The sequence below is a fragment of the Musca autumnalis genome, unplaced genomic scaffold (assembly GCF_047663935.1).
Source record: "Musca autumnalis isolate F117 unplaced genomic scaffold, ASM4766393v1 scaffold_1, whole genome shotgun sequence".
In the NCBI taxonomy this organism is placed as follows: Eukaryota; Metazoa; Arthropoda; class Insecta; order Diptera; family Muscidae; genus Musca; species Musca autumnalis.
The window spans coordinates 321,401,042-321,421,914 of NW_027411644.1; the positions used below are offsets into that span (position 1 = coordinate 321,401,042).

The 20,873-nt window shown below is 35.7% G+C and overlaps 1 protein-coding gene and 1 long non-coding RNA gene across 2 annotated transcripts in view; both read right to left on the reverse strand.

Annotated features, from left to right (window-relative positions):
• Kul (Kuzbanian-like) overlaps positions 1-20,873 on the reverse strand; it is a 614,198-nt gene that overhangs the window by 545,251 nt on the left and 48,074 nt on the right. The window contains exon 3 of the mRNA XM_073962521.1: positions 8,626-9,526. Within this exon, the coding sequence (XP_073818622.1) occupies positions 8,626-8,707 (82 nt within the window). The 5' untranslated portion in view covers positions 8,708-9,526. The remainder of the gene's footprint in view (positions 1-8,625; positions 9,527-20,873) is intronic.
• LOC141390069 (uncharacterized) lies at positions 5,428-8,317 on the reverse strand. The gene is made up of 3 exons (XR_012409253.1): positions 8,028-8,317; positions 7,907-7,957; positions 5,428-7,848 (listed from the first exon to the last, which is right to left on the reverse strand). It is a non-coding gene; the product is annotated as an uncharacterized lncRNA (long non-coding RNA).

Here is a 20,873-nt window from a genome sequence, read left to right on the forward strand (position 1 = left end):
ATTGGGGTATAAAACTTTCCACCTGAAATTTGTCGGTATAAGTACGCGTCTTCATATAGTTCCCATAGAACAGTACCTCCCAATTTTCGGTATTTTGAAGATAGTATCCTCAACATCCAAACGAAATTTGGTATTTAGTCTTCCCTGGGGGTATATAGTTTTCCACCTGAAATTTGTCGGTATAGGTAAACATTTTCATATAGCCCCCATGGCACGGTACCTCCCGATTTTCGGTATTTTGAGGATTGTTCCCTCAATATTGCACCGAAATATCTTAAATTTGATATTTAGTCTTCGTTGGGGGTATCAAATTATCCACCTAAAAATTTGTCGGTATAGGTCCACGTTTTCATGTAGCCCTCACGGAACGGTACCTCCCGATTTTCGGTATGTTGAAGGTTGTGTCTCAATATGCCACCAAAATGTTTTAAATTTGATATTTAGTCTTCGTTGGGGGCATAAAACGTTTCACCTGAAATTTGTCGTTATAGGTCTACATCTTCATATATCCCCCATAGTACGGTCTCTCCAGATTTTCGGTATTTTAAAGTTTTCAGCGTAATTATCAAACCGAAATGGATGTAATTTTGTATTAAGTCTTGGATGGAGGTATACAATACTCCAACAGAGAATGTTCTGTATAGGTCTACGTCTTCATGTAGCACCTCCTAGAATCGTGTCTTCCGATTTTCGGTAGTTGGATAGTTAGCTAAAAAAAATTGATAGTTAGCCTTCGTTGCGGGTATACAACTTTCCACCTGAAATTTGTCGGTACAGATCCACGTTTTCATATAGCCCCCATGGAACGGTATCTCCCGATTTTTGGTATTTAGAAAGTTTTATCCATATTATTCAACAGGTAAAACTGAAACGTTATTTTTAGTCTTATATCTTTTGCCAAAAATTAGGCAGTAAAAGTCCACGTTGTGCTATAGGCTATAGCTCCCATATAGGGTTACCACCCGATTTAATTTTTTTTAAGATTTTGGTCATACTTTTCAACCAAATTAGTTGTTAATTGAATTTTTGTGTTACCAGAAGATAGAAATCTTGCTGCGGAAAATGTATATCCGGGGTTTAGTCTAGACCTCATGAACCTACTTGGGCCAATTTTATGTGTATCAAAGCTTTTTGTCAAATTTTCGAACCCAGATTGCTGTAATTTGGTATTGTGTGTTGTCAGAGGATGTTAAAGCTCAATTCGGAAAATTATAATTATTGATCCATTTTTAGCTACATTTTCCTTCTGAATTGGATGTATTGGTATATTGGACTATCAATGGGTAGGAGGCCTTGACGCATAAACGTCTGGCGGAGGGTATAAAATGTTCAGCCCGACCGAACCTAACATCTGTCTCACTTCTGTTTTTTAAATAATGGGCAAACAATTAAATAACTGTATTCCCAGCAAAAAATGGCATTACTAAATACACAAAGCCTTTAGGCTAGTGAGGGTAAACAATTTTTGCGAAGACGTTTTGTGCCACCGTACCCATTACTTAGTAATAAGTGAAGTAAGTAATTTTTCCTTGTAAAATTAAAAAAAAATAACCCACTATGTTTCAGCCTATATTAAATGCAGACAGCACCTTGTTTACATTACTTTGTAATGGATTAATCGACTCATGTGGCTTCCAAATTTTTGCTGGGTTGTTAATACTTTAACCCATTGCAAAAACAAATGATTGCGAAAAATTGACGTAAAACTCTGTTATTTCGCATATTGTTGCGATTTTATAGTATTTTCATAGTATATTTATAGTATTTTCTGTTATCTTTCATTTCACGTTTATAAAGTTTCATTCGGCCAATGTATTTCAACGCATTTGGTCTAAGACATAAGCAATTATAAAACCTCTACGTTCATGTACATTAAAGCACTCTCGCCAAAACCCTTTTAGTGGATTTCGCTTTATAAATAAATCTCTTCGTTAAGCCTCCTTTAGGATCTATCCGATTGTAGCTTTAAATTTATTTCACAACTCCCTGTTACACACACACATAGAGAGATTTAATCGTAACCACAGTAAAGTAATGCGGTTAAATCTGTGCAGCTGTAGCAGCATGTAAACCAACGACAACAAAAACAAAAGCTATTACGGCCTCAGTTAGCAAATCTGGATTCCCCAAAACAATTAGCAAATGTCAGTTAACACACAACACAAACAATATTTAAACTGTTATAAAAATAATAAAACCTAAAAAAAAATAAGCGCAAAAAAAAAATATAAACCACCCATACATAAGTCGACAAAAGTTGTACAAAATACATACTACATAAATACATATTATGTATGTATATTTAATATATTAAACAATAGCCACACAAATAAATAACAAGTTTTATTTGTTTGTTTTCTTCATTATTTGCCAGCTTTTAAAATGTGTGTTTAACATTTCTGTTTGTGTTTTTTTATTTTATTTTCTTAAAAAATAGACAAAAAAGCGCAAAAATTTTGCTGTGTGTAAATTTGTTTCTTTTTTTTGCTGCTATTTTTTTTTAACTAAAGTCACTTTCATTGTTCGCCATTTAGAGGTTTTGCCATAATTGGCACTTGGCGTTTATGGGGCGGCGAACGGCGGCGCATAGAGAATGTCGTATAAAGCGGCCGACCGAACGAACGACCACTCGCCACCTCGTCCGCTAAACAGACAATAAAATATAAAACATGGCGTTGGAGGTTGCCGTTGGTGATGACGGTTCGCCCATTTGACTTTAATGGATGAACACTTTACGCATTTCAAATATTCCATTTTTTTGTTTTATTTGGTGCAAAATTTTCACATCGTTTTAATTTAGGTTTTTTTTACAAAAATGGGTCTTTTTTTCAACTTGGTTATTTGGTTGTTTGGTGTTAGTGGTGGTGATGGTTAGCTACAGTATTTTAAATTGCAAGTCGAAATTGTTATATAAAACAATTAACATTGTTATTTCTCATAAATTATAAATTTTATTTATTTTAATATTATTAACATCAAAATTTTTACGAGCCAATAAATAACGCATTGCACCACAATGTCGGCTGCTAGTCTGGTAAATACCAGTAATTTGCGATTTATTTGGATATGAAAGAAAACATTTCTTAACATGCTATGAACTTCAGATTTGTTTAATCTTAAAGTGAAGCTTTCGAAAGCCTACACACGTGCATATGTTTCCACAAAGATCCACGAACGGGCAAGGAATACTTCTCTCATATCAAAGAGTGCTCAATGATATGGGTCTAACTTTTTATAGCCAAATCCGAACGACATGTCTTAAGACACCACTTGTAGAGACATTTTTCATGGCTGAAATACTGAGGTGTACTGTTTTCAGTGGGACATAGAACTGGATTTAAAATATGTTGGGAGTAAAATGCTACACAAGGTGCGGTTTAACTAACTTTAAATAAATGGTGCTTACACCTATGAAGTTTTTGCGGCTTCTGAAACTACAATGTCCAAAAAATCAAAAAAACAATCGCCGGGGGGTTTCAAATAAATCGCGGATAAAGTTCACATTTATAAGGGTTTTTATGTTTTCATATGGGTGCCACCGTGGTGCAATGGTATGCACACACGCCTTGCACGCTAAAGGTCGTGGGTTCGATTCCCAGGCCAGGCAACATCAAATTTTCAACGGTGGCAAAATACCCCTCAGTGATGTTGGCGACATTTTCTGAGTATTTCAGCCTTGTAAAACTTCTCTGCAAGTGGTGTCTTAGGACAAGCCGTTCAGACTCGGCAATAAACAGTAGGTCCCATATCATTGAGCTAATATGAATCGGGGTGCACTCATTGATATGAAAGAAGTCTCCCTTGTCCCATCTGGGATGTTTGTGGAACAATTATTATTATGTTTTCAGATGATCGAAATGGGATCAAAACAAGTAAGAAAGTATCAGTCACCTGTGCTACCAAAGATATACCCTCAGCCACTGAAAAAAAAAAAACGCAATAATCTCAAATTTGCTATAAAATATATGGAATCTGTAGGTACTCTGTGGGGCAATACCAAATCATCGACGTATACAAAAAATTTTTAGGAACCAAACTTCTGATTCATAGAGAACTCGAAATACATATTAAATAACGTTAACGTTAAAGTTTGGAAGAAATTTCTAGAGTTATCATGCGCAATAAGCATTTTACTATGTGCTGGCAGGGTTTTTGGAGCTTTTGGGCCATTATCTCAGGAAGTATGGACTTACTCCGGCAAATATTGTACCGTTGTAAATGGGGTCAATAGGACAACCTACTGAAAAAAGAATCAAAACGATCCAAGAGGAGCTTTAACTTCGCTTTTCCCGAAATTTATGCGGAAGCATTTGTGCCGTCTGTTTCTTGGAGTTTTTAGCCCAATATCTCAGGAAGTATGGACTTGCTCGGAAAAAATTGTACCGTCGTAAAGGGAGGCGCAAGGACAACCTGCTAAAAAAAAAATCAGAACGATCCGAGAAGAGCTCTTAAACTTCATTCTATCCGAATTTTGTGTGGGAGGTACCCGAAGGAGTGGTCCGATATAGTCCATATTCCAACCTGATACATGACTGGATGAAATAACACGATGTGCAAAGTTTGGATCAATCTGAAACTCCCTGCGAGAACTATCTTCCGGATTTGCCATTTTGGTTCGTGCCGCCAGGAACTTTTTAGGCCATTATCTCAGGAAGTATGGACTAGCGCCCGAAACAAATTGTACCGTCGTAAAGAGAGCCGCAAGGACAACCTACTGAGGAAAATTTCAAAACGATCCGCGAGTTGTTCTTACTCGTAAACTTCACTTTATCCGAATTTTGTGTGGGAGGTAGCCGAAGGTCCACTCCTTCAATATAGTCCATATTCGAACCCTATCTATGCTTAGAAGGAATAATACGATGTGCAAAGTTTGGACCAAATCGATTTTTCCCTTCGAGAGTTATCGTTCACACCATTTTACATAAAAATTTAGAACTTTTGTGGGGGAGGTACCCATAGGAGTGGACCCAAATGGCCCATCTTTGAACTTAATCTAAGTTTGGACAAAATATTACGAAACCCAAAATTTGGTTCGAATCGCTTGATTCCTTCAAGAGCTACCGTGCGCACCAGCCAGACAGACGAACGGACATGGCTAAATCGACTCCAAACTGTGGTGAAAACAACCTTCTGCAAAAAAATTCATATATTTCCGAGACGAGTTCTCACACCACACTTTTCTCAAATTTTGTGTGGGAGCTACCCGAAAAACGTGACCGATATAGTCCATATTCCTGATAAATGACTAGATGATATAATACGATGTGTAAAGTTTGGACCAATCCGAAACTCCCTGCGAGAGTTGTATTGCGGATTTGCCATTTTAGTCAGGGTTTCTTGCGCCGTCATAAAGAGGACCGCAAAGACAACCTTTTGAAACAATTTCAAAACGATCCGAGAGGAGTTCTTTAACTTCACTTTTCCGAATTTTGTGTTGGAGGTAACCGAAGGAGTGGACCGATATAGGCCATATTTTAACCCGATAAAGGAAGAATCACCCTTTTCCTTGTGAAAAAGGTCTTAAGAAGCACCCACTTCAAAGGAAGAATCACCCTTTTCTTGTGGAAAGGGTCTTAAGAAGTGTCATTTTCAAGTAGAAAGGGTCTTAAGAAGCATCCTGTTCATTTTAAATGTAAAGGGTCTTAAGAGGAACCCTTTTTTATTAGAAAAGTTCTTAAGAGGAATCCTTTTTCATTGGAAAGGGTCTTAAGAAGCACCCTTTCCTTTGGATAGGGTCCTAAGAACCACATTTCCCTTTGGCAATGGTCCTAAGAACCACATTTCCCTTTGGCAATGGTCCTAAGAAGCACCCTTTCTTTTGGAAAGGGTCTTAAGAAGCACCCTTTCTTTTGGAAAGGGTCTTAAGAAGCACCCTTTCTTTTGGAAAGGGTCTTAAGAAGCACCTTTTCTTTTGGAAAGGGTCTTAAGAAGCACCCTTTCTTTTGGAAAGGGTCTTAAGAAGCACCCTTTCTTTTGGAAAGGGTCTTAAGAAGCACTCTTTCTTTTGGAAAGGAAAGGGTCTTAAGAAGCACCCTTTCCTTTGGAAAGGGACTTAAGAAGCACCCTTTCCTTTGGAAAGGGACTTAAGAAGCACCCTTTCCTTTGGAAAGGGACTTAAGAAGCACCCTTTCCTTTGGAAAGGGACTTAAGAAGCACCCTTTCCTTTGGAAAGGGACTTAAGAAGCACCCTTTCCTTTGGAAAGGGACTTAAGAAGCACACTTTCCTTTGGAAAGGGACTTAAGAAGCACCCTTTCCTTTGGAAAGGGACTTAAGAAGCACCCTTTCCTTTGGAAAGTGACTTAAGAAGCACCCTTTCCTTTCGAAAGGGTCCTAAGAAGCACCCATTCTTTTGGAAAGGGTCTTAAGAAGCACCCTTTCTTTTGGAAAGGGTCTTAAGAAGCACCCTTTCTTTTGGAAAGGGTCTTAAGAAGCACCCTTTCCTTTGGAAAGGGTCTTAAGAAGCACCCTTTCCTTTGGAAAGGGTGGTGATTTATTTACTCACTTTACCGTCTGCACTCAACGATTGCCTTAAAGAAACTAAAAAAATGCTTTCTTACAAAAAGAACAAAAATTATTCATACGATTTTTTTTTCTTTTCCTCTTCGCTTTCTAGATAGGTTGCCTGTGAGTTACAGAAAAAATGCCTGCTTGTGGAAGAATAAATCGAAGTACGAAATACATGCGCTTGGTCGCATTTCCATACACACCACCAAAGCAAAAAAAAAATATTCAACCTCCCGTCACCGCATCAGCGTCTTCTATTGCACCATACACACAGCTCTTCATTATAAAATAAACGAGAGTCCTGTTGTTACGCTCTTTGACAAAAATCCTCTCTCAACCAATAAAAACTATGTTCCAACATAAAAAATATGTTGGTACCGCAACAAATAAAATTGAGATATGTTAAAAATTTTGCAAACATATATTTGCTTGGACCCAAATATATGTTTGTTTGCAAACAGTCCCACTGCATCAGCAACGTTCTTTTATAGCTCCATATATACGATACAATATTATCCCTCTGTTTTCTTTGGTATGAGAGAAGTCCACCCTTCTTACCTCAGGTAAGATCATTAGGTTATTACACAGTCACAAACTTGTCATTCTTCTCTAGTTTTGTAAAATGAGTATTTCCCACACTTTCCTCCACAGTGAATACCATTGAAAATGTGACTCAATTTCAATGTTATTTGTCCATTCTCAGCTAATCTGATATTCAATTGCAAAACAAGTTGTAGTCATTCAGTATGTAACTGGAAAACTGGTACGCAGTTATAAAACTAAACTAATTTCATTTTCACATTGCAAATGGTTTGTTTGTAAATGAAAAAAATGCTACAACCCAATAGAAAGTGTCTTCGAGACAACCTTGATGAATCGTGCACGACATACCCAATTCGTTCACGACTCTTTGCAGACAGCCCTTTGGGATTGTTGACGACATTTTCACACAAGTGTCCGCCTATTCATGCACGACAACTTGGGCGACAGGGTAAGCGAAGTTGTCGTCGGTGACAATGTACATGACACTGTCTTGCAGATAGTCGTTGATGACAACTTTACAGACACTGTCTTGCAATAAATCGTTGACGACAGTTTTACAGACACTGTCTTGCTATTTGTCATTCACGACCCTATTAAAGACAATTTCAGTTTGTTGTCGTGTGTCAAATTTTTATTTTTATTAAATTATAAAATATGTATATTATGCCTACAAATTGTATATTAAATTAATTATACTTAATTCCCGCATGTTCTGCAAGTCAGCACTTTCTTCCAGCTTTTCCGCGCCTCACTTCTTTCCTCAGACAACTGAGGGGGCGATCTCGTTCACTTTGTGGACTCTGCAAAACAAAATATATGACTGTTGTAATTAATCACTAATATATTCAAAAATCTTACCATATACCATCTGCTTCATATTGCGATTTTCAAAGTCGTCATGCCTTCAACCTAAATCCACATATTTAAAGAATAACTACAATTACTTTTAATGTAATTTAATCTACTTAATCTTACTTACCGTTTTAGTTAATGCACTTTGTATGAATAATACATCGTGACGCGGTTTCCAAATTTTATGATTTTTTAACATTAAATTTATTACAAATTGAAAATTGAATATTTTCATAAATATGTATATGAACATATGTACAATTATTTCAAAGCTCGCTTTTTTGAGCATTTTTTGGGTTTGTTTCCAAGACACAATGCAAGACATGGTCATGCAAGTTGTCGTACATGACAATTTCATTGATTTCGTCAACGAATCGTCGACGAAAATGTCATCAACGATTCGATTTTCTATTGGGAACATTTTCTATTAGCCATAAAACGAAAACAAAATTTACGGTAAAAACAACTTTTAGAGATGACGGGGAAGCCGCTCCTTGATATTCCGGTTGAAAACAAATCATAAAAACTACATACAATATTCAAACAACATTTGACGTTTAAGGAAAAACTTTAAAATGTGTTAACATTGATCCGATTTCAAATGTTGACAGTTATGTTGTTTTCTATGGTCAACTGTGAAATTACAAAATTGCAAATCGAAATTGAAATTGAAAACAAAAATCATGAATAGCTCAGTTTATAAAAATGAAATTTGTGGTACATACCTGGCAACTTGAGTGGTGTTGGACTGGCCAAATATTGTTTGTGGGCCAACAGCAGCACTATGGCAACAATAATCCAATTCATATTTGCTGCGCTATCTACGACGTTTGCTGCTAACAATGGTGCTGCTGTTGTGTGGTTGGATGTTGTGGAAAGCTGCTTCTACTGCTACGGGTGAACTGCTAATAATGATCGGGTTGTTGATTATTACTTCCCATAAAAAGAGAGTTGGCGGAGGGAGGCAATGTAAGTTTGGTCGCTCTCAACACGTTTTTGTATGCACGTAAGGTAAGTAGGTTGTATTGAATTGTTTGGGGACGCCTCCGTCCAAGTGTGGTTTAACAAGATCGTCCGTCGTCTACTCTACCAGCAGTCTGGACTGTTTTCAATGTCTATGTGTATAAGTCATAAACAAGTTTGGGTTTGGTGCTGCAAATTGAATTGTTTGCAATTTTGAAGAAATGAAAAAAATGATGTTTGCAGCGCGACATTGACAATTTGCTATGGAATCTGCTGCACACTATATGATGTTTGGTAATGCTGCTTCAAATACATACATAAAAAATTCCACGTTACGTTTCGATATTGGCATTCCATGGACTGACTGGTTTGCGCTGGCTGATTGCTTGCTCAAATCAAAATTGTATGAATCATGATTTGCAATTATTTCTGATGATTGTTTTGCATTGTCTTGTGATGAGATGGAAAGCCAATATGAGAAATTTTCCTTTTTTTGTTTATTTGATGTCACTACATTTTTGTTGTTTGTAAAAAAAATTCCATTTATTGACAATATTTTGCTAACGACTCTTTTTGTTTTTCCTTTTTTCTATTTTAATTTAAAAACATTTGATTAATGGGCAAAGTGTGAACAATTAATTAGCATCCTCCTGCTAAGTTAATCTGCAAAGAAAAATAGAAAAAAAATCGTATTTTTAATTAGGGTTTTCATTAGTTGAAATCATAAATATTTTAGAAACAATGAAAAACAATTTAATGAATTTGCTAATAAATAAATTCTCCAATTGCTCGACTAATTCTTGTAATTAAAGATTTAATATATTTGTTAAGGCCTTCACAGTAATTTTCCATTCAATATTAAGTTGAGAAATGTTTCTAAAAACCCCCACTTACTATAAAGCATGATTGTCCGATTATTAGGTTCGTCACTGATAAGTGCGTGACTAAACAATTTTTTGGTGTATTATTTTTTAAAATCGTTTATTGCTTTTTGATTATCTAATTATCCAAAAGAGTAATTAGAGAACATATTTTGAAAATATGGCAAATTTTTAATGAAGTGTATCGAAATTTAAACTAAACTCTTTTGAAGCAATAACACAGCAAAATTTTATAAAATTTTGTTTAATAAGTTCAAATAAAGTCGTGAAGGATCCGACCTTTTTCATAATACTTGGAATGACTCCAATAAATATTGGTGCTAATACACAGAAACAAATAACTCATACATATTATGTATAAAAATAATTCATACACATTATGTATGAAAACAATTCATACATATTATGTTTGAAAACAATTCATACATACATATTATGCATGAAAATAATTCATACATATTAAGTATGAAAAAGTTCAAATTGTTGACAATTTTCAGTTTCGTGCATATTATGAACGTTGCTCCTAAAAGAAATAATTCATACATATTATGTATGAAAACAATTCATACATATTATGTTTGAAAACAATTCATACATATTAAGTTTAAAACAATTATGTATGAAAACAATTCATTTATATTATGCATGAAAATAATTCATACATATTATGTATGAAAACAATTCACACATTTTATGCATGAAAATAATTCGTACATATTATGTATGCAAAAGTTAAAATTATTACCAATGTTCAGATTCGTGCATATTATGAACGTTGCTCCTAAAAGAAATAATTCATACATATTATGAAAAATATTCAAAAAGTGTTGCCTAAAGAGAAAAGTACTAAAGGCCTAGGTACATAAGCTGCCTTGCCTTTTGATATTTGATATTTTCATTGCTTTGCTTTGGTTTGAGAGTTACGAATTTAAACACAAAGAATAATTTCAGATTACCGAATTACAGAGTTTCACCCACTTCACACCTCTTACCTATAAACGCAATTTCATGTTAATGAAAATTTTCATAGTCTGGCATAAGACTAATTTAATCTTTTATTTTTATTATGTCAGAAATGAAGCAGCAAAGCAAGGTAAGCAGGGGAGGTAGCTTATGTACCCAGGCCTTAATTTCTTCTGAGAGAGAGTTGTTGTTTTCGTTTTGTTGTCCATCAACACTAGCTTCCATTATTTTATTGTTGAGGAATTAATTTTAACTTAATCCCGTGTAAACGTTCTTTTGTTCCCCGACTTTATTTCATTACTAAGCACACAGCTTAACTCTAGTAAGCACACGGCTCTACTCTTTTACTTTGGTTCCACTTTACTTTACTAATGGTTCTAATTCGCGGTCTGAATTACAACTCAACTGACTCAAATGCTACTCTCCCCTCTACTCTCGCTAGCTGATGTATAGACTGTTCCGGCCTCCTCAATCTAGGAGATTCTCCAATATTTAGGCGAAATGCAAATACATACAAACATACGGATGTCAACCATCAAATTTACAACAACAACAACAACTACTGTATAGAATTTAACTCACTATTTTCCATGTTTATTTGGTTTTGTCTAATAATCTTTATTTTTTTATTTTCGAAATATTTATTACAATTAAAAATTATAAAAAAGCACTAGCAACTAGGGCTATCGGCCTTAATAATCTTTATAAATTGTGACGTTGTTCATTATTACCTCTTCTACTCTCTCTTATTTATTACCTCTACCCTGTTGGTTGTTTACATCAGAGATGAATGGGAAGAGATAGCGCCTGTTTTACTAAGACAATTCGAATTCTCTACTCTCGCTCGCTGGTTTATAGACTGTTCCAGCCCTCCTCAATCTAGGAGATTCTCCAATGTTTAGGCGAAATGCATACAAACATACGGATGAATGTCAAAGACAATTCGAATTCAAATTCGTTCGAACTACTAGCAAACTCCTGTTATTTTAGAACATTTTTGTTTGATTGAAAATACAAATGAAACAAATATATTTCAAAAAACAGAAGTTTGCTAGTAGTTCGAAGGACTTTGAATTGGAATCGTCCTAATGAAACAGGCCCTAAGTCTCTCCGCATTCATATACATCAGAGATGAATCAAACAATGATGAAACAACCAATAGGGCAGAGGTAATAAATAAAAGAAAGTAGAAGTAGTAATAATGAACAACGTCACAATTTATAAAGATTGTTAGACAGACCTAAATAAACATGGAAAATTGTGAGTTACATTCTATACAGTAGTTGTTGTTGTAAATTTGATTTAAATAAACTAAATACTTAATAAAATTTTCTCTAAAATTTAAAATTCTTAAATTACTGGGAATTTGTGTACAATAACTTAATTACATTAGTTACTTTCGTAAAAATATTTTGTATTTATACTGAAGTAATTTAAAAAATGTATATGCGAATTATGTATTGTGATTATAGGGCAAATAGAGACCACGTGCTCTCAGAGAGAATTTCTCCCTCCACACATATAATTCAATTAATTAATCCTTCATATTTTAAAAGATAAGATCGAGGGAAGTAGATAGCACAAAATTATAGCGTTGTGACAAAAATGTGGTCGTAGGTATCACACAATCTAAGGGAAAAGAGACAAGGAGACGAGGAAACTCAGAGACTGTTTAATCTTGACCCAACCATATGACTCTGGCGGCGACTGTGCCTCCGAATCCAAAAACAAAACAAATACAACCGTTATGGAAATCCCAGCAAAGCTTACGACGAAAAGGAAGCAGTTGTCAGGGCATCAACGACGAAAGTTTAAGAAGAAATAAGCGCAGCTGAACAAAAAAACTGCAGGAAGTTTTCAAGGATATCATAAACGCTTCCTACACTTCCTCGGAAACCGTGAGGAGTGTAAGATGTCTCGAAGAGCAGAACACTGCGAAACCATCAAAGAAGAAAAAGTGATTCCCACATTCAATTTCCCGAAGCTAACATCGTCAAAATCAACGCAGAGTAAACTGTTACGAGAATCATTTGGTACAGTGAGGTCGGACATGGAGAGGGTAATCCCGACCATTGAATCTTGTGGAATGGGAGGCGTTTCTGAAGGGAAATCCCAGACCTTCTAAAAGAGCAAAATGGTCGTTGAAAGCAGCCGCCATTAACTTACGCCAAAGTAGCCAAAAGGGACTAACTGTGTTATGAGGCGATCGAATCCAGTAGATGGTCTGATAGGCTACATTAGGATCACAATTATAAAAGAGAGATCCGAAACAGCAAAACAAACACAACCGGAAGTCCCCAATAAAAACCAATTTCACAAGAGCATGTAAAGAGCATCGCAAAGCTCACAATAAATTAAAAAGGAATAACTTGTCATGGACTCAACGATGGAAATTTACGATGGACCATGTGTGGCTGAACAAAGAACAGCAGGATGTTCACTTGGAAGCGGTGAAGAGCTTAAGATCTCACGAATTAGAGGGCAACACACTGAGTTCGGACATGCAGAGGGTATGCCCGATCAATTAATTTTCTGGAAAGACTTCTGAAATTAAATCATGGCCTTTCCAGAAGAGGAAGATGACAGCTGAAATGAGACGCCATTTGGGGCGAACTTGTTATGAGGTGATAGACACTAGTAGAGGGTTTGGCTAGTTACATAAGAATCAAGCGAAAACCATTGAGAAAATGATCGACATCAAATGTGATAGTTGGATTTAATGTGATAGTTGGAGATATGAATATCGATTTGTTTAGTAAAACAAAGCAAAAAGAGAACCAACTTGCTCTGTTTAATTCATATAATATGCAGTGTTGTCATAAATTTGTCACTCGCCCAAGATCAAATATATGCTTGGATTGGATTTTAAGCAACTATTACAATAATGTTTTAGTTCATAGTATTGAGAATAGGTTGTTCGACCATAACTTTTTGAGCTGCTTTTTAAATATAGAAGAACAAAATCAAAACTCGATAGAGTACATGAAGAAGATAAACTATGTAAAGATTGCTGACATTTTGGATAAGATTCTAAGTTCACTGTCTCATATTAATGATTCATCTGCATTATGCGAAAATTTTGTTGATTTGCTACAATCGGGTGTTCACCAGAGCACTAAAATAGTAATGAAGAAAATTGACAGAAGACAAAATATGTATCCTTGGGTAACTGAACAACTGATTTCTTTCAAAGTATTGTCATTAGATTAAAAAGGATTAGCAAGGTAATAAAAGCATGAAACAAATGCTGAGAGATAATTTCTACGGAGACAACATTCAGTCACGTAATGGAGACGTAAGGAAGGTTTAGAGGTTTTTGAATCACGAATTGGGTAGAGATAAAGAATCTATTGGAGAAATTGTTGATTTGGATGGCAATATTTTCGAGACAGATGTTGAAAGATCTAATGCATTGAATACACATTTCCATCCTTCTGTTCAGGAATTAGTGAATGGCATGCAGACGATTTTAATTTCTTTGGGACCCTGACAATGGAAGATGGCCAGTTTGGTCTAAATCAAGTTGACAAGAGCCAAATATTGAACGAACTTGATGGCTTACATATGAGGAAAAGTTGTGGTCAAGACAACATTAAACCAAAAATGCTGATTACAAAAGACGCTGTTGCTGAAACTAATAAAGATATTCAACAATATAAGATGTGGAAAATATCCAGATATTCTAAAAATTCACAAGATAATTCCAGACCCAAAAAAAAGAGAATTCAAAAGGCCTTCAAGATTTTAGACCAATTGCAATTTCATCAGTGCTTGATAAGATATTTGAGAAGATAATGTTTGAACAGATTACAGCGTATGTTGAGGATAAACATATAATATTTACAAATCAGTTTGGTTTTAGGAAAGAATCTGGGACTGATGAAGCCATGTTTAATATTGTTGAACATGTTTGTAGTGGAACTGACACAGGATGTAGAGGAGTAGCCGGAGTATTTTTCGATTTTACTAAGGCGTTTGATCTTGTGCAGGACGATATTTTGTTGAAAAGCTGAAATACATTGAGTTTAACAATGAAACCTTACTGAACAATTTGCTATGAGGTTTTATTAAACCCATTTTAATTTTTAAATTTGTTTCAAGGATGCTTTTTCTCCTCATTGGAGTCTGTCTACTACCTTAAAATACGACTATGTACTTCGTACATAAAATGAAAGGTAATGACAGAATCTAATGAGTGACGTTTGAGAAAAGCCCGCCTCTCAGTATCTACGCTAGAGTTTTTTAAAACTAACACCAACGATAGGATCACGTCCTACTCGTCAAACCCTTTGTACAAAGGTAATACCGTTCCACGAACGTTAAATCAATAAAAATACAATCCACTGCGATTAGAAAAAATACTTTCACATCGTGTTTTATTTTTCTCTAATTTTCTTTCCATATTGCTACGCAAACATTGGTCCAATCGAGCCGGATTTTACGATCGGTCTCTGCCTTTACAAGGAAAACCCAAAAAACCAACAAAAAGCAACGACTACGTCGCAGCAACAACAACAAAGGATCTACGATCAACCACATCAATTTATTTTCCAATAAATTGCGATTTTTACCATCACAACAAAGGTATGTACACATTTCATTACGTGAAAAAGTGACATACCAAAATTTACAAGTGTTGTGCATAATTAAAAGTAAAAAAAAACAAAACCGTTTGTCGTTTTACAATAAATATTTAATGTCCGTCCGCCACCTACGATATTGCCGTCGGTAAAATTCATTTAAAAAATACCAACAAAACTAAGTGTCAAATCGCCCACTATTTTCTCACATAATAGCAACAACAATCACAGTGATTTTTTATGTTTATTAATTTCCACATTTATTGGTGTTTTCGCACATTTCTTTTATATTTAATATAAATCCATATTGTTATTGTGGTGTTTTCCTTTTATTCTCTTCTTCGTGTTCGCCAAAAACACAAAAATCATCACAACAATAACAATTCTAATATAAAAGAATAAATGTCATTCACTGTCATTACTGCTGATTGTTTCCACCTTTAATTAATACGGGTGGCAGATTTGGCACTTATATACCATTTACACTACGATCGATTGTATTAGGGGTATTCCCGTGTACTAAAAATTAAAATTATTTTCGTAAAGATATTTTAGTGCTGTTTTCTCATATTTTTTGAGTTGAATCCTTCGGATATTAACTAAAAATAAATTTTATTCGTGTTTTTGACACCGTGCCCCCTACCGTCGGTATTAGTGAAGTGGTTTTGCGAATTTTCAATTTTTTTAATATTTTTGGAAATTTGTTTTCGGCAAGTGCTATCTTCCATACATTGCCATAGTGTACGTGTATTATACGATACACTCTAAATATTTTGCGAAATTTAGAATACACTGAGAGAAAATTGGACTTAGTTTTACATTTTTCTTAAAATTTAAAGAATTTTTTGTGGTTTAATCACGTTAAACCTCAAATATATTGCCGTATCCACGATACATTATGGAAATAGTCTACGACTACTAATAAACTCAGTGTATTTTTCCAATAAAATAATTTTATTTAGAAGCATCACGTGTTTTAAAACTATTTTTTTAATACTTTAGTGAAAATTTACTACCTTTGTTGGATTTTCGCCTACAGTTTTTGACATCACGTGTCATTTCCAAAGTAATAAAATAATTTTCGTGCAATTTTATTGAATTTGTACAACTACGTGCATTATTTAGGAAATTCATTTAGTCTTCGACTACATTTAATTTCTCAATACGACATTTCGTGTCACAAATTATCTTTGTTTTTGACTTTAATCGTGAATTTCATTCAAAATGCCCCTCACTCCTTTAGATTTATTCAACAGAGCTGCTGATGCTTTAGTCAAATTTGATGCCTACTTCAGTTCCCAACGGGACGATGAGCTCGATGTTTATATCTTAGAATTGCTAGGAGCTGAGGCGAGAACATTATGGGAAAAAGTTAAACTACAATCTGATATATGCCTCAATTATCTATATGAAGATAAAAATTCCAATAAGGACAACCTTGTAGCTGCCGACATCAAATTCGATGTCGCATACAAGTGTTTTATGAATGTTTTATCGTCCATTAATAGAAAGTTAGGTGTACTCCGCACCTCGTCTCAGTCACCTACTTTCACTTCTCCAAAATCTCATATAGATAAACCTACAGTATCACGTTCTGAAGATACAACGACCATTTCCGATGTTTCACATCGATTGACACCTTCAAATAACACATCCTTCACATCCTGTGGAGATGTTAATGCTGGTCACAGACTTAATTTACCTCCCTGTGACATTGAAGTGTTTAATGGCGATTTTCTCTCTTGGCCTACGTTCAGGGATTTATTTTCTGCCCTCTATATAAACAACAGCGGCATAAGTGATATAGAACGCTTATGTCATTTAAAGAAAAAGACCAGTGGTGATGCCCATGAAATAGTGGCTAAGTTTTCGCTTACCCACACAAATTTTAGTCTGGCGTGGAATGCTTTGCAACAAACATACGACAATCCACGTATTTTGGTGAACCACCAACTAAAACGCCTCTTTGACCTACCAGTTTTAGAAGAGGAAACTTGTTTAGGGTTGAAGTCTTTGCAAAGAGGCATAAACGGGTGTATTTCGTCCATGTCTAATTATGACGTGCCGACAGAAGACTGGGATCCAATTCTAGTTTTCCTTTGTCTTCAGAGATTACCTAAACACTGCGTTGTGCTATGGGAACAATGCATTAAAAACAAATCTGCATTGTCCTCGTGGGCAGATTTGGATCAATTTCTCACGGAAAGAATCCAAACTCTTACCTGCTTACGTGATATTAGGGGCATAGACTACGTCGAACCTCTAAATCACAACAGACTTTCCCATTCCACGAATGGTGAAAGCACTAAAACATCTGTGGCCTCGCCACAAAGCACACCTCGTTCTTCACGGTATTCTCGTGCACCCTCGCCTAAATCGTGTGCTCTTTGTTCACGACAAAGGCACCATCTTAGGGTTTGCCAAAAATTCCTTCGACTTTCAGTTCCTGAAAGGATAAGTGCAGTTAAGAAACATTACTGTTGTCTTAACTGTTTGTCTCACGGACATAAAGCTTCAAAATGTAATAGTGTACATAATTGTACTATATGCAACAAAAGGCATCACACCCTGTTACATAGGGAGGTCTCACCGCATCGTACGTCTCCGACGTCGCCTGATTCCAGGAGTTTAGTTGCTTTAAATTCCTCTTCTACCTCTACAGGTCATCCATCTGGGTCTAATTCTAGACAAGTATTCCATACCACTCAGAATAGGGAAATATTGTTAGGCACGGCTATGGTCCATATTGTGCACCAAGGTACTACGTACCCAGCCAGAGCTTTAATTGATCCTGCTTCTGAATCATCTTTCATTTCTGAAAATATGCAGAGTAGAATAGGTATTGCCACAAATGCAGTTAAAGCCTCTATTTTGGGTGTGAGTAGGTCAGTTTCTGTCATTTCTGACAAAGAATGTTCCATTCACATTTTGTCTCCTTTGGACGCTACGCATTCAATGGGCACAACTGCTCTTGTCGTCCCGACCATTGCGGATAATCTGCCCTCCTGTTCCATCCCAACTGACACTCTACCACAATTGCCAAATCTACGTTTGGCGGACCCCGATCCATTCTTTTCCCATTCTGTTGACCTTCTTCTTGGTGCAGATCTTTATCCGAAGATTCTGGCACAGGGTTCTCATACTAAGATATTAGGTTCGTTGATAGCGCAAAGTACAGTCTTCGGCTGGATCCTTACAGGTCCAATGCCATCCACCCATACTGGGCCTTCTATTTAGGGATTCTCCTTGAAATAGTTAGGATAGAAGACTGGGGACATTGAGTCTTTGGGCTCCAATTTATCCATACGGACGCTATTGACAGTCATGCACTTAACCTTCGGTGGTGTATGTGTTGACGGGTTAGTAAGCCATGCAGGGTTAGTTTTCCCACGGAAAACAGAGATTACATCGCCTACACTTCTCCACCACTTGCTACGCAAGTATTGGTTCTACGACCATCTACTTAAACTTTGGCCCTACGGCCGTCTATCTTATTGGTTTTAATGGGCACATCCCAAAATGTTCATTAGGCATTTGATTCAAATTTTAATTAATAAAAAGTCCTAAAATATTCCGTCACTGGATATTGCATTCAAGCTCCTCCGGGGCAAAAATATTTATCTACGTTCGAAAGAGGGTATCAATACTGATACTGAAAACGAAATTTAATCCCGACGGCACTCAAACATCCATATTCCCACTCCCACGGAGTTAATTAATAATAGACCATGTTTCGAGGCGTCTACGCGACCTCACTACTTTTTCGTGTTATTGAAAAAATATAGCTTTGATGGCCGTGTTAGAGCCGCGAAGCATCGGGCTATATATATGTAAAACGACCAACGGTTAAGAGGTCCTTCTGACCTAAAAGTTTGTTTTATTGTTTAATTCTCGCTTCCTCTCCATTTTTCTTATGATTTGGAAAATTTCGAATGATGGTTGCGACGATGGTGTGAGGATGACTTCCCCATGCACGACAAGGAACAACAAGCTGATTAAAAAGCCACTCCACATGAAGCCTACGGCAAAAAGGACAGCTGGTACTGTACCTCCTTCGGAGAATACAGTCCTATTTTTATACAAATTAATTTCGCCCTCGGCGACTCCTCGGAGTTCCTCCAGGAGAAACTTGTGGTCTCGCCACGTAAATCTGTAAGAGGTGGTCTTCAATCACCTTTTACAATCTTTACATGATGATCAAGGTCTCCACGAGGCATTGCACGATCGTGCCCCACGGGCACACGAATGTAAAGTACTTTTTTAAAAAACTAACATTTAATTTTGCAACATAGCTGGATATTGCAAGGACGGCGGAATGAACAATTTGCTATGAGGTTTTATTAAACCCATTTTAATTTTTAAATTTGTTTCAAGGATGCTTTTTCTCCTCATTGGAGTCTGTCTACTACCTTAAAATACGACTATGTACTTCGTACATAAAATGAAAGGTAATGACAGAATCTAATGAGTGACGTTTGAGAAAAGCCCGCCTCTCAGTATCTACGCTAGAGTTTTTTAAAACTAACACCAACGATAGGATCACGTCCTACTCGTCAAACCCTTTGTACAAAGGTAATACCGTTCCACGAACGTTAAATCAATAAAAATACAGTCCACTGCGATTAGAAAAAATACTTTCACATCGTGTTTTATTTTTCTCTAATTTTCTTTCCATATTGCTACGCAAACACTTACTATATTTTAAAGATTTTTTGCAGAATCGGCATCAATTTGTGAAAATTGGCAATGAACAAAGTGCGAGGGTACACGCAGAGAAAAAATATGTTTGATCCAACAATATTCCAAGAGCAAAATATGTATTGTTAACATATTGTTGGATTCCTTATGTAGTATTGTGAATCCAACAATCGTTTTTGTTAAATCCAAAAATAGTTTGTGTCAACTGAACAATATTTCTCTCTTTTCTTCGAAAATTTTGTTCTCTTCTCTCGCTATTCGATGCCATGTTGAAAAAACAATTTTGGTGAGTTTCTTTGTGTGTATGTATACCAACAATGAGACTCTTGTTTTTATTTGTTTATGTTTTGTTTCATTCTTCTTCTTTATTTCATTCTCCTTTCTTTTTCATGTTTGTTATGGTGTTTAATTATTCCTTATGTTGTGGCTGCTTGTGGCTTTTTGTTTGTCTTTGTTATCAGCTAAAGTAGCAAACCATGTATTGCGTCCATCAATGTTCGTAATATTATACGCGATATTTATATCAAAGTTGTGTGGAAAGTGTATATGAGAAGTATATACACTCAAATCAAAAAATTTAGTATCTGGTTTTCAGGGCTGACAATATGTTTTGTAAAAAATTTAGATTATGATTGTTCCTACAATCGGTATTGTTAACGATTTTTACAATATTTGGGAAATTCGAAAGTTGTTTTTGTTTTTTATGTTCGGAACAAAAGATGGTATTTTTGGATTTGGATTACAATGTTTGTACAAAACAAACACATTTTTGGAACCAAAATAGATATTTTTGTTCCAACAAAACCGAAAAATATTTTTTCTCTGCGTGTACCTGTAAGATACGGTATACCACAAGGAAGTGTGTTGGGCCCACTTTTATTTAAACTT